Source organism: Phalangium opilio, unplaced genomic scaffold (genome assembly GCF_054372755.1).
Source record: "Phalangium opilio isolate 3A_F unplaced genomic scaffold, DU_Popi_V2 ptg000390l_1, whole genome shotgun sequence".
NCBI lineage: Eukaryota > Metazoa > Arthropoda > Arachnida > Opiliones > Phalangiidae > Phalangium > Phalangium opilio.
Window position 1 is genome coordinate 9,494,372 of NW_028324234.1, and position 13,605 is coordinate 9,507,976.

Here is a 13,605-nt window from a genome sequence, read left to right on the forward strand (position 1 = left end):
TTTTAAAAGGTTTTATTCCGTAAAAAATTTTAAACCAAATTTTATAATTTTTATAACAGCCTCCTAGCCTTTAACTGCCGAGAGTTCCGGTAAGCTAAATACATTTCTTATACATAATATTAACAAGTAATAACTAATTTTACTCTCTCTCTCTCTTCCTCAGTGTAACACTCGAGCTGGGGCAGTTGGCCTTGTACCGCCGGGTGAGGTATCTGGAGGTCCCGCCGGCTGCTGCACTAGTGTTCGAGAACTGGGATGACATATTATTCCAAGGGTTCTCGGCACTAGTGCAGATACTCAGCCGGCCTTGAGGCGGCGGGGGTAGGGGGCTAAAAAAATGTAAAAAAAAAATTCTTTTTTGTAAATTTTTTTAAAAAAAATAAATTCTGATTTGACTTTATATACTTCTCTTTATTTAAATTAAGCTTATATTTTTACCTTCAAAGTTTAGTTTTTTTTTCTAAACTCTAATTTCATAGGATTAAATAGTAAAAGAAAAAAAGATAGCTTAAAAATGTATGATATGTATTTAGAAAATATAACAGTTTTTCGGTTCAATTCAATTTATTTTAAACATAAAACTTATAAAAAAAAAGGTTAAATACAAATAAAATTAAAAATGAGTTAGTAAATGCATACGGGTTTTTAATTAAGTTATTTGATCCGAAATTACAGAAAATAAATTATAATTATAAAAATAATTTTCAAGATTTTCTTCTTGAAGAACATTGTTGAATTTCGTCACGACCTGGTATGACGTTATAAAGTTGGTGAAGTACCCCACCACAGCGTCGAATTTCTCAGGTTGGTCATCTAAGCAAGATATATGATCGGGGTCCCCCGTATAAATTGTCATAAATATCATTATAAAATTCTATAATGATATCCGCCATGTGTGTAAACACAATTGCATGGTTATTTATCTTGACGAGATGCTCCTTTACAGCTCCTGAAATGCGGTTCAGGGCTGCTGTTTCCATACTGGTCAAAACAATAGAGTCCTCCTTTATTAAGTCTTTAATGTGGCATGTGTTATGGTATGCCACAACTGTTGTCTTTTTATTGGGGGTATCGTTTAAAACGATTTCAAAATTGTTGGCTTCATGGGCGGCAGTCCAGCCCGCTAAAACAGGTAAGCGCGGCATCAGCTTTTCCTAGGTTTCCGTAGAAATGGCGAAGCTTTTTACAGATTGTTTCCGGCATAGACGAACCTCAGGATCCAGGGTTCCGTTTACAAAACCAGTTGTTAAGAACAACTCTTTAGATATATGGAATCTCCCGTTAATTTTACGTTCGTTAGTTACACCTATCTTCCTTTTGGGAGCTTCTTGATTTTCCATCTTGCAGGTTTAAGATCTTCTCGAATAATGATACTCTACTCTATTGAGTCAAGGGGTTTTTATACTAAATTTCTTACGTAGCTATTGCGAAATATCTATTGTCCTTGACTGTTCCATTGTTAGACTGTAGGCGTATTTTTATGTCAAAGTTCTGAAACCATAGATTAAGGAATTTCAGTACCCCCAAAATTAATAAAATAAATAATACAATAAGTAGTTTTTGGGGATTAATCTCCAAGATCTGACGAATTCTCGACATCCTTTGTGTACTTGACTCCATAACGACTTACGAGTAAATAAATTATACAATAGTAAACTTGACCTATTTATCTATTAATAGACCTGTCAATATTTGATTGATCGAAGAAATATTTTCTTAACAATACATCTTCACGTAATGTCGTAAAAACCCCGCTAATGGAATGACGCATCATCTCTTTTGTTACAATCCTTTTGTTGAACTACCAAATCTATTGATGGCTCATCCTTTTGTTACCATCTGCCACCTTTTAAAATCACTCGGCTGTCAATCTTATGTCACCTATTGTTGATTGACAAACAATAGTAGACGTGTTTAAACACGTCCGGAAGGTCAACGTACCATTGGCCAATAGAAGCTTAGGTAACCTTCCATCCCCCTGCTAATAAGCCTAGAGAAATTTAGTATAAAATAACGCGAGAAAAAATCAGAATATCGCATTCGTACTTTAGATCTCGTAACATCAAGATGGATCCCGAATCACTTCGCTGGAATTTGGATGAATTAGCTGTAAATAGGCCTTGGCCACTACCAGTACTATACAAGTTTTATTTTTTCCTATGTGCCTATTTACACATCGACCCTGCCAATGTACCCTCAAGTTTACCCACTTTTATTATGAATGGAGGTTTAAATATAATTCAGACATTCCTTGATGTCATTGAATACATGAGAACCGTCCCTAGAACACCGGAAGACTGCCATACAATTGACCAACTAAACCACTTAAGTAACTTAATTCCTAGACCTCTAAATATTTCTTACACCGATCGCATAGAAAGACGCCGGAATGAATTACTACCCACTAACCAGGAAGAATCCTTAATCGCAGATTTCAACAATCCACTACGATATAGAGATGGCGGCATTTTTGAATCAGGAATGTCAACAAAACGACCCTTTTGAGTACCTATCTCTGAACTTCTCCGACTACCTACCCAGTGAACAGGAGTCTCTCGTGGACTCGGAAGAAGCCGCGGCCGATGCGTACGACCAATGGGGTGGCGGCTGCCCCCTTCGCCTATTGAGGATGTCCCTTATTGCGAAATCTTGGAACAGAGCGAAAAATTCTATGAACAATTTAATATGTACGGTAGAGAATTAGTTCTAAACATCACTGACGATCCCGTTGACAGTATAAGTAGTATTACAGAGCACGTGTTAAATGAGTACAGAGCAACAGATTATGTCCAAATAACATTGAGAAGCTTAGGTATAAATTGCAGGTCTGAATTAGAATATCCTTTAAAAGACTAGACCAAGTAGATCCCTCTACTCTCTTTGACCAACTAGCCGAATTGCTTTATGACGATGAAATTGAGCATTTTTTTCAAGGACCTGTAAAAATAATATTCCATATAGTGAGAATTCCTGAAGGGTATGGCAGATTTAAACGTCGTCATCTTAAACCCTTCAATATTTTCTCTAAAGATAGGCGTGGAATACGTCGGATTACAAGTACCGATAATCTCTGCTTGGCCCGAAGTCTTTGTGTAGCTATTTCGCATCGTGACTACATGAACAACAAAAACAACAAAGAGGCCGAAACCCATTACATCGCAGTAGCCAGACCAGGTCCTCACAACAAAATGCAAAAAATAGCCGCTTTAGAGCTATTTTGTAGGGCGGGAGTCACCTTAGACGAATGCGGGAAAACCGATTCGTTCCAGAAATTTAAACTATATTTATCGGCTTACTCTATCTTTGTATATAAATTCGAAAATAGGGTACCCATTTTAATATTAGGCGAAAATGACCCTACAGACACCAAACCACGTCTCTTTCTACTTAACGAAAATAATCACTACAACGTTATTACAAATTTAAAACCATTGTTTAGTCACGAGTACTTTTGCGAGAAGTGTCTCACTCCCTACTTGCGTATTCAATCTCATTAATGCAACGACTGGTGCTTTAAATGTATGCGTCCCACTATTTGTCATTGCCGTGAAAAAACATGTGGGTCATGTTTGCGAAAATTCTGGGGTGACGACTGTTATAACAGTCACTTGGTTCCACCTGGTAACAAAAAACCTCTTTGTGAGAGGCTCTACCTTTGTAAAAATTGTTTTAAAACAATAGATTTCGTAAACCGCAAGACTAACCATACTTGTGGAGAAATGTTTTGTCAAGTATGTGGAAAACATCAACCCAGCGATCATTTATGCTACATTCAAGTGATAAAGGACAAAAACCCCAGCGTTATCCCCTCGAAAAAACCTCGTCGTAATATCCCTGAACTAATGTATGTTTTCTTTGATGTGGAATGTATACAGACGAAAATATGTCAAGAGAAGCTGGGGGCGTATGAACATCAAGCTATCTTGTGCGTCAGTATCTCTGTTTGCGAAGACTGTATAGAAGAACAATCCCTAGATTTTAATTTCGTCAGATGCAACCAATTTGAACCTCGCAAACAACGTTTCACTGGTGGAAAACCCATAGCTTTATTCCTAGATTATTTAGTCAGCTTATTCGACGTAAAGAAGGTTATTGTATTATCCCATTTTGGCAGCAATTATGACAACCAGCTATTAATTAGGGAAATAATTAATAGGGACGAGAAATTTGTACCTGAATCATTGAAAATTATCGGAACTCGAATTTAAAAATGAAGCTATCGAATCTATTATTCCTTGACTCATACAATTTTATTCCCGTCGCTTTATCTAAGTTTCCAGCTACTTTCGGCCTCCCTAATGCTGCTAAAGGGTACTTTCCTCATTTCCTTTTCAACGTAGTGGATCGCGAGTTTGATATTGATAGACAGGAGGAGACTAACTGCGTGTTAGAAAATACTTTACCACCTACAGAAGCATATGGTTGTCAGTACTTTACAAGGAAAAACTTGGACGCCTTTATGAAATGGCACACTTGGGAAGTCTGTAAGGGTAAAGGCTTTAATTTTTTAAATGAGCTTTATTATTATTGCGAAAATGACACTCTACTCCTATTTTTAGGATGTTTAACTTTTCGGTCCCTCCTACTCAAAGTTACGAGCGTAGGCTCATTTAATTGCGGATCAGTCACCCTACCTGGCGTTTGTTCTTACGTTTTCAGGAAAAATTATCTTAAATCGAACACCATTAGCATCATCCCAACAAACTACTACAGACGTGGTGAAAATCAATCTTTAGGCGCCATTGAATGGCTTGAATGGACCTCTCACGAGAGAAATATTCCTATTCAATCTTCTTTTAGGGGCAAAGAGGTTAAAATCCAAACCCTAAAGGTAGACGGTTTTTGTTCAATCAACAAAGAAGTGTTCGAATATATGGGATGCTATTATCATGGATGCAAAATACACTTTCCCATCAATAGAAACAAGATGTTACATGGTGACCCTACTGAAACGTTAAACATAAGATACACGAGAACGGAGAAGAAAATTAGCAAACTAGAGGCCCTCGGACACGCAGTCAATGTCAAATGGGAATGTGAATGGCAACAAGACAAAACAAATAACCCCGAAATTAATGAATTTTTAAAACGGAACGACATCCGCGTTAAAACATCCAAAAGACTGAACCCTCGCGACGCCTTCTTTGGAGGCAGGTGTTGCGCTAACAAGCTCTACCATAAAACAACGGGTACAGAAAAAATGCACTACGTGGATTTCACTAGCCTGTACCCTTTCGTCAACAAAACGGGAAAAATTCCCATTGGTCATCCTCAAATAATTTTAGGTAATTTTCCCGATATCTTCTCTTTTGATGGACTCCTCAAATGTGACGTACTTCCGGCTCAAAACCTGATACATCCTGTTTTACCTGCGAGGATAAATGGGAAGTTAACATTCCCTCTATGCTACACCTGTTGCAAAACTCAATTTCAAGGTGACTGCACCCACACACCTGATCAGAGAGAACTGAGAGGTACCTGGGTAACAGATGAACTAAGATACGCCGTGGAGCGAGGATACAAAATCACGCGGATGTATGAAGCCTGGTCCTACAAAATAACACAATACGATCCCGAGACCAAACAAGGTGGTCTTTTTAAAGACTATGTAAACGCCTTTCTGGAGTATAAAACTCTGGCTAGCGGTTTTCCTGCTGATCGCGTCACCCAAGAGGATAAAGAAAAGTACGTCAGGAACTACAAAGAAGTCGAGGGGATAGATTTAGATATAGATAAAATTGAAAAGAACGAGGGGTTGAGATGCCTGAGCAAGCTAATGTTGAACTCTTTTTGGGGGAAGTTTGGACAAAACACGAGACACACCTCAACAGATATAATAAAAGACGCAAAAGCTCTATACGAGTTACTTCTTAACCCAGACAAAGAGGTTAAAAGTCTATTGACATTAAACGATGATACTATTCTAGTCAAATCAACAGATATTGCGGAAAACGAGATAGCTCACAAGCATACAAACGTAGTTATAGCGTGCTATACTACGACTATGGCACGCCTTCATCTTTTAAAACATCTTGAGATGGTGGGAGACCTATGTTTTTATATGGATACGGACAGCCTTATCTACCTCTCACCAGATGGAGTCCCTATACTTCCTACAGGAGATTATCTTGGTGAGTTAAAGAATGAGTTAGAACCATACGGCAAAGACGCCTATATTTGTGAGTTTGGAAGCGCTGGTGCGAAAAATTATTCGATGAATATTTACGACCCCGCAACAGAAAAGATCGCTAACATAATTAAAGTTAAAGGATTTTATTTAAATTCGTCTACTGAGAACCACGTAAATTTCGATATAATGAAAAAGTTGTTAGGTGTAAACAACGATGGTAAACCAGAAATGAACTCTGTACAAGTACCGATTGGCCCCCAAATCCGACGTTTACCTAATCACACTTTAATTACCATTGATCAAACTAAAACATATCAAGCCGTCGTTGATAAAGTAAGAGTTTTCCCAGATTACACCACAACCCCTTACGGGTATCTTAAGTAAATTTGTAAAATTAATTTGTATATATAATTTTTGTATTTTTAATTAATTTGGGGTTTTGTCTGCAGACATTTTTTGTGTATGTTAATTGCAATTAGTTTTATTACGTTTAAAATAAATTTGTCAATAATAATTTTCACTTTATATTATGGTCTTTATTCCAACAAAAGCATCTTTTGTTATAAGCCTATACAATCAATCAAATATTGACAGGTAAAGAGAGGCGATCGGGAAAACCCGACTCCTCGACCTTGAGTGGCCGCCATCTTGAATTGCACTATACTGGCTGCACCCTCTCTTCCATTTAAGCCACTACTCCCGCTAGCGCAAGGCGCTTATTTTCACAGCCTGCTTGATTAAACAAAATGGTCTTGGTTTGGACCTAGACAAAAAAAACAAACGATGAGAGTAACGTTTATCAATTGACTGAAGATCCGATATTGCGATTTTTCTTTATTTATATTAATTTATTCCTTAATCACAATTTAATTCAATTAACTTATTTATTGTTAATCGATTTATTCCCTCCAAATTAATTGAAAAATAGCATATCTGAGCTTTTTCAAGAACAAATTAGATTTTTCGAAATTATTTTATGATATTAATTATTTTGAAGGGAGTGCGTGTTAAGCGATCAATACAGAATATGTGAAATATGCTACTGACTGTTTAAAAAGAGCAAGAGCTCCTTAAATTTAGAATTTCAAGGTGTAAGTACTTGTCCGTGTGGAACTAGAACCAAGGACCACTTGAAACCAAAGCGAGTATCATACATTTAGACCAACAGACCACGAAAAGGTATTGAGAAGAAAAACACGAAAATCAAAAAAACTCCTAAAATTATAAGATGAAGCTGTGAGACGGGACCCTCCGGGATTTGAACCTTGTACCACTCGCACCCTGTGCAAGTATCATACCCCCTAGACCAACGGACCACAAAAATCAGGAGGTGTAAGAAAGGGTCCTTGCCAGGGTTGGCAAAAACTTTAGTTTCAAATAAAATGTTGTGTTTTTTATTGTTTAAAACACGATTTAAAATTAGATTTTCCGAAAATATTTTATCACGAAATTAATTTTTTAGAAGGGAGTAAGTGTTGAGGAATCAATATTGAATATTTGAAATATTCTACTGTTTAAAAAGAGCAAGCGATCTTTTCAAAAGGAGGAGTTCTTTTAATAGCGGATACAAAATTAGGGTGATGCGTGAATTTATACATTTAACCTCTATCGTCTAAATGCTTGACTTCTTTTGTGGCTACTAATAAGGAATTTCTGCTCCGTACTACAGAGTTTCTTGGTTAGAACTCATCATACATTTGAAACGTCACCACCCTTTACTATTTTGCAGGCGCTTCATGTTTTCTGTTTACAGATTTAGCGTATTAAATTTAGCACTGTCAACGGTCGTACTTTAAAGATTACGTGTAATCACTTCGGAACAGTAAAATGTACCAACAGTGTAGAGAAACTACATCAAAGAAAGGTTGTTGCTTTGTTTTAAGTAGACGACAAAATCAATTATCCTTAATCATATTTTTTGAAAATCAGTCTTCAATACAGATTGGTAATGGATAAATCAACTATTAGGGTTTCCAAACAATTAAACACATCGAATAATAAAGATTTGATTGAAGCTTGTTATTTCTGTTATTTAATCATTTCGCTCATTTAAAAAAAGAGTTGAATATTCCAAATTTCTCTCCATAAAAAAACATGTTTCAAACTTTTTCTTTAAAACGTTTAAAAAAATTTTGTTTTTATAATGGCTGTTTAAAACAAGTTTTAAACCAAAGTTTAAACAATTTGTTTAACACTTGCCAACCCTGATTTTAACCGTGTCCAAAGTGGTCCTTCTGCCGCTTTTGATCGTCATTATCACTTCATCGTAACCAAAAATACAAATCGGTGTCCAGCATGGAAGCTGCTAAATTCTAGAGTGCCGGTAGGCCCTTCTAGATAAGATCCCACACCCTCCCGTAATGTTAAATGAAAATTCACAGTTTTTCGCTGATTTTCCCATAGGAATAACATGGGGTTTTTGGTGCTCCTGCACATCGAATCATTTAAAAACTAAAGCGAAGTTACGATTCGGAATACTTTCAAATTAACAAGTAATTATTGAAGGTGTGCCTTTTTCAAGTTTCATCAAAATCAATTAAGTCTAAGTATGTTAATTTAATTAAAAATGTAAGTACCTCAAAAGATTACTCTACAGCAGACGACGCTCATTTGCTATTTCACTGCCTTGAAACTATTACTCGATATTTTTAATTAATATAACACTATATTTATTATAAACTTCACTGACTAGTCTAGTTTTCGTTTAATTATGTGACTCAGTTATAAATAAATAATAATAAATAATAAATGCTTTTTTATTGGAGCAATCATTAAAGTGTAACCCTTATTTACAATGATGACCAGCGTTAAATTAAAATATAAAAGAAATATAAAGTAAGTTAGCTTAAAAATATGGGGCCTAAATTGGCAGTTGTTAACTTTTGCTTACAGGTAATCGTAGCGTCATTGACTTAGTTTCTGTGCAACATGGTTGCTCATGGCATCTTTAAAAAGCGTTATTGAAGTTATAATTTTGTGATTGTTGTCTAGTTCATTCCAACATTTTATGCCTTGGAATTTTACGCTTTTGTCTCTAATGCGAGAGTTGCAGCTTTCAGAATAGAAGTTATGTTTGTCTCCTCGTGTTCTTATATTATTATTTCCCTTTGGGAACCAGTTTATTACATATTCTGGGAGGAGACCATTTCTCATGTTAAACATGAAAATTAAAAGGTCGAGGTAGTAGTTGTAGTCTGTGGTATTGATATTTGCGACTTCCCTCGCGGCAGTCGCGGAGGAGTATTTTCGAGTATTGGATATAAGTTTAGCGCACATATTATTTAAATAACTTAATTTAGACTGATTTAATTTAGAGGTTTTGTGATAGAATATGTTGCCGTATTGTAATATTGGCTTTATGCAGCATGGTAAATTATTCTTAAAAAATTTGTGTCTAGGTATTTCTGAAGCGGTCTCAGAAGCCATAGTCTCGAATTTACTATTTTAGTAACGTATTCCACATGTTTAGTCCACGTGAGCTTTTCATCTACCCACAGGCCCAGGTATTTAAAATTATCTACTCTTTTTATTGTCCCTTTACACAGAGTTACTAGGCAGTCGGCTTGGTTTCTCATTTACTTATTTGGTGATATTAACATGAAATTTGTTTTCTCTTCGTTTAAAACAAGACCTTCTTTAATAATTTAACTTTTAATTGATCTAAGTCAAGTTCAGTTCAGTGTCCATTATTAACCTCCGCAGATCTTTATTTGCTGCAATTAGGGCCGAGTCGTCCGCATACTCCTTCGATTTTGATGAGAGCAGAGACATATGGAGGTCAGCCGTGTAAACATTAAATAAGAGGGGACCTAAGACGCTGCCTTGGGAAACCCCGTGTTTAATAGTTAGCTTTTCAGAGTAGTGCCCATTATGAAAGAGTACCTGCTGCCTGTTGTGTAGATAGGACTTACACCATTTTAGTACTGTACCACTAATACCAGCATTCTCGAGATCACCAAGTAGTATGTCATGTTGCACCGTGTCGAAAGCCTTTGACAGGTCAATGAACACTAGCATAACGTACATGTCATTTCGGAGATAGTTTTGTATGGTTTCGTAAAGGTCGAAAATGCAGGTAATAGTGGAATGTCTAGCCCTAAAACCACTCTGGTAATTGTACAGTACCTGTCTCTCTTCTAAATAATTGTATACCGTATTGTGTGCGATTCTTTCGCACATGACGGACAAGGCAGGCTAGATTGAGATGGGACGGTTGTTTTTCGGTTCCTGTGCATCCCCGGATTTGTAGATTGGGGTAATTTTTGGCATTTTCCATTGAACAGGGAAATTTCCAGTGGTTAGGACTAAATTAATAACCTTGGCCAAGAGCTTAGACATTATTGCTGCCAGTCCTTTGAGTAGAGCTGGACCCAGGTCATCAATCCCGCTTGCCTTATTTACATTTATTTTTTCAGCATTTTAAATATATCGCTGTCAGTAACAGGCGGAAATTCTTTAAGCGGAGGTGTTGGACCGTAGTTGTCGAAAGCATAGTTTGGTTTCGTAGTTTTGTTCGAGTTATTTGTTGTTAACAATTTTTCCGCGATATTTATATAGTATTCATTGAGTATATTTACAATGACATTAGGGTTAACTATTTCCTCGCTACCATGCTTAATTTTAGTGATTATTCTGGTATGCTTTTGCTTAAGATAAGGTTTAAGTGTACTCCAAATTGCACCCGTGGACTTATCCTTACTTAGGTTCTGCTTAAAGTAGCCAGTTTAACTTTTGTGTATCAGACTGTTTACTAGATTTCTCTGTCTCCTGTTCAGTTCCAGGTAGTGTTCTTTATATTCGGAAATTTTTGATTTAGTTTTAAATTTATCGCGTATATGCATTTGATATTTAATATATGGACTTAGCCATGGGGTACTATGACTAGGGGTAAATGTTTTCCTAAGCGGGGCATGGATATCCAAATAATTTTTAATCGTTTTTTGTAACATGGTTATTCCTATTTCGGGATCACTAAACTGGGTTTCGGTAACCATTAGTTCTGAGTGCAGCTCCGCTATAAATAAGTCCATGTCCATATCCCTAAGATTTCTAGAGTTTTTAATTATTTTGGGTAGTTTTGGAGTGGATTTCTTCCTAATGGTCCAAGTTAAATCGTGGTCAGAGACACTGCACGTTTGTACTTTACGTTCTGTGATCCGGTGTGGTTGATTTACGTATATGTGATCTATGAGGGTTCTGGTCTCAAGGGTGATTCTGGTTGGTTTGGTAATCAGTTGTCTGTAGTCCTTCAAAGCCTTTGTTAATCATTTAGTTTTCATAGACAGGGATGTGTGGGCTAAGTCACAATTAGTATCCCCAAGAAGTATCTCTGTGTTTTGTTTGCATAATAGGCAGGAGAGACATCCATGTAGGTCCTCCAGCGTGTCTTCCATATTGGATGAAGGTGGTATGTACATAATGACTATAAAGAATTTGCTGGATTTTCGATAATTCACATCAATTCAAATTGATTCTAAAGCCGAGTTAGCTGGTCTACAGTCCGTTTGTATCTGAGTATGAGTAATTGGTAGGTCTGACCTGAGGTATATTGCGACTCCTCCGCCCTTCATTCCGATGCAGTCCTGTCTCCAGAAAGTGTACCCAGGAATAGTACATATAGTGTCTGGTATGACGTCATTGAGCCATGTCTCTGTTAGTCCTAGAATATCTATGTTATGAACTGCTAGTAGGTACTCGATTTGGTGGATTTTGTACTTGAGGCTTCTAATGTTTAAATGGGCTATTTTTAGACCAGAGTTTTTTGAGGTTATTTTAACATGGTATTGTAGTTCAGTATTGTCGGGGTCAGCTTTTGGACTAGCTTTAGTATCAGTAGGTCACACTTCGGATAGTTCCAGCTCTTCTTCTGTGTGACCATGGTCATTATTTGAGTCCGCCGTTACAAAGGATCTCCTAATGCCCAGTGGGTGTGGCCAGTTTTTTAGGTCTCGGATTACTTTATCATATTTGCTACTGCATTCAATGATGAAATCCACTGCCCAGTAATCTCCATTTTTATTTGTTGTCACTGTAGCCCCGTTGATTTGTATTTCTTCTAAATGTGATAGAATGTCATCAGTACTGGTTTCAGGGCCGCAGTTTGTGAGTTGATAGCTGGATTTGGGAGAATTTGACCACGTCAGCAGGTCGTTGTCGTCATTTATACCCCAGATTTTAGAGGAGGCATCGTGGAGATCATCTTTTGTTAGGCATCGGCCTGATTAAAAATTAAAAAGATAAAAGCTCTAATTTTTCTGCTATTACTCAAGACTAGTAAGATTGTTCAAATAATTTTTTATCTTATCTATAACAAGTTTATAAGATGGTTTTTGTTTGATCTCCGCTGGGAGTCTATTCCAGAGCTCTATACCCTTATGTTTCAAGCTTTAATATCTATATTTGGCGAGGTTTTCCGTATAGAAGTTATTTGTAGTGCCACGAGTTTTTACGTTATTATTTGTTGTTTGAAACCATCCTTGAATAAAGTCAGGGTAATAACTAATTTTGATTCTGTACATGAATTTCAGCACTTCTAGGTGGTAATTATGTTTGAAGAGATGTAATATTAGCTTTTGCGCTGACAGCTGTAAGTAAGTCAAATTTTTGCGCTTTAGCTATCATCTTGATACATTCTTCATATTTAGCAGTTCCCCTGCTATGTTCACTGTAACGAAATATTAGACAAACTTTTGACATAGCAAAATATATTTTTTAATTGTCGTGTTAAAGACTATATTACGTAAAAAATAAGAATGAGAATAAGGAATTTTTTTTAAAAAAAGTAGACTATTGATAAGCATTTTCTTTTTTATTATAGTTAACATTTTAGATCTAAGCGGGGAATGCTTATCAGTTGTACCGAATTTGTAAACCGAGACAGTCACTGTACTTACAGTAGCATTAAAAATAAATTGTTGATTTTTAACTGTTAATAATGGTTTTCCGCTTGTGTTGATTTCAATCCGCCAGACATAATTAGATTTCAGTTGTTAGAACTTTCTAAGTGTTAGATTAGAAAAAATAACATCACAAAGCATTCGTTAAGCATGTTTGCTACAGTTTCTGGATCTTTGCTTTTATTGGCCTTGTATTCCATCTCCGTTTTAGGTTTGGTATTCTTTTGCTTGAGGTATGGCTTAATGGTTTTCCAAATATTGGTCGTTTTATTAATGCCGTTTCCAATATTAATTTAAGTATCTTGTCTTCTCTTTATGGATAAGAGTGTTGACCAAGTTTCTCTGTTTCCTGTACATTTTCTCGTATTTTTCCTTATGAGCATGGTTTACTGTTCTTGTCTTTGTCTTGAATTTGTCTCTTTTGTGAATTTGATGTTTTATAATTGAGGTTAGCCACGGGGTCTTTTTAGTAGATACATATTTTTCTCTTAGCGGAGCATGCTGGTCCAGGTGGTGAATTATTTCAGTTTGTAACTTCTGGTAGGCCCCTTTCTGGGCTGTCAATGGATTCCTCAGCCT

General features: G+C 36.4%; 1 protein-coding gene across 1 annotated transcript; it reads left to right on the top strand.

Annotated features, from left to right (window-relative positions):
• The first annotated feature begins 3,719 nt into the window (after nucleotides 1-3,719).
• Nucleotides 3,720-6,514, top strand: LOC149597105 (uncharacterized). The gene is made up of 4 exons (XM_089861446.1): nucleotides 3,720-4,169; nucleotides 4,274-4,490; nucleotides 4,560-5,043; nucleotides 5,155-6,514. Exons 1-4 carry the CDS (start codon nucleotides 3,720-3,722, stop codon nucleotides 6,512-6,514), a joined length of 2,511 nt encoding a protein of 836 aa, XP_089717572.1.
• The last annotated feature ends 7,091 nt before the right edge of the window (nucleotides 6,515-13,605 follow it).

Bases quoted from the DNA above. Each gene is read 5' to 3' on its own strand.
- LOC149597105 (XM_089861446.1), top strand. From the start codon at position 3,720: ATGTTTTGTCAAGTATGTGGAAAACATCAACCCAGCGATCATTTATGC. The intron at 4,491-4,559 runs GTAAAGGCTTTA...TCCTATTTTTAG, and splicing joins CACTTGGGAAGTCTGTAAGG to GATGTTTAACTTTTCGGTCC. The intron at 5,044-5,154 runs GCAACAAGACAA...CTTTGGAGGCAG, and splicing joins GTCAAATGGGAATGTGAATG to GTGTTGCGCTAACAAGCTCT.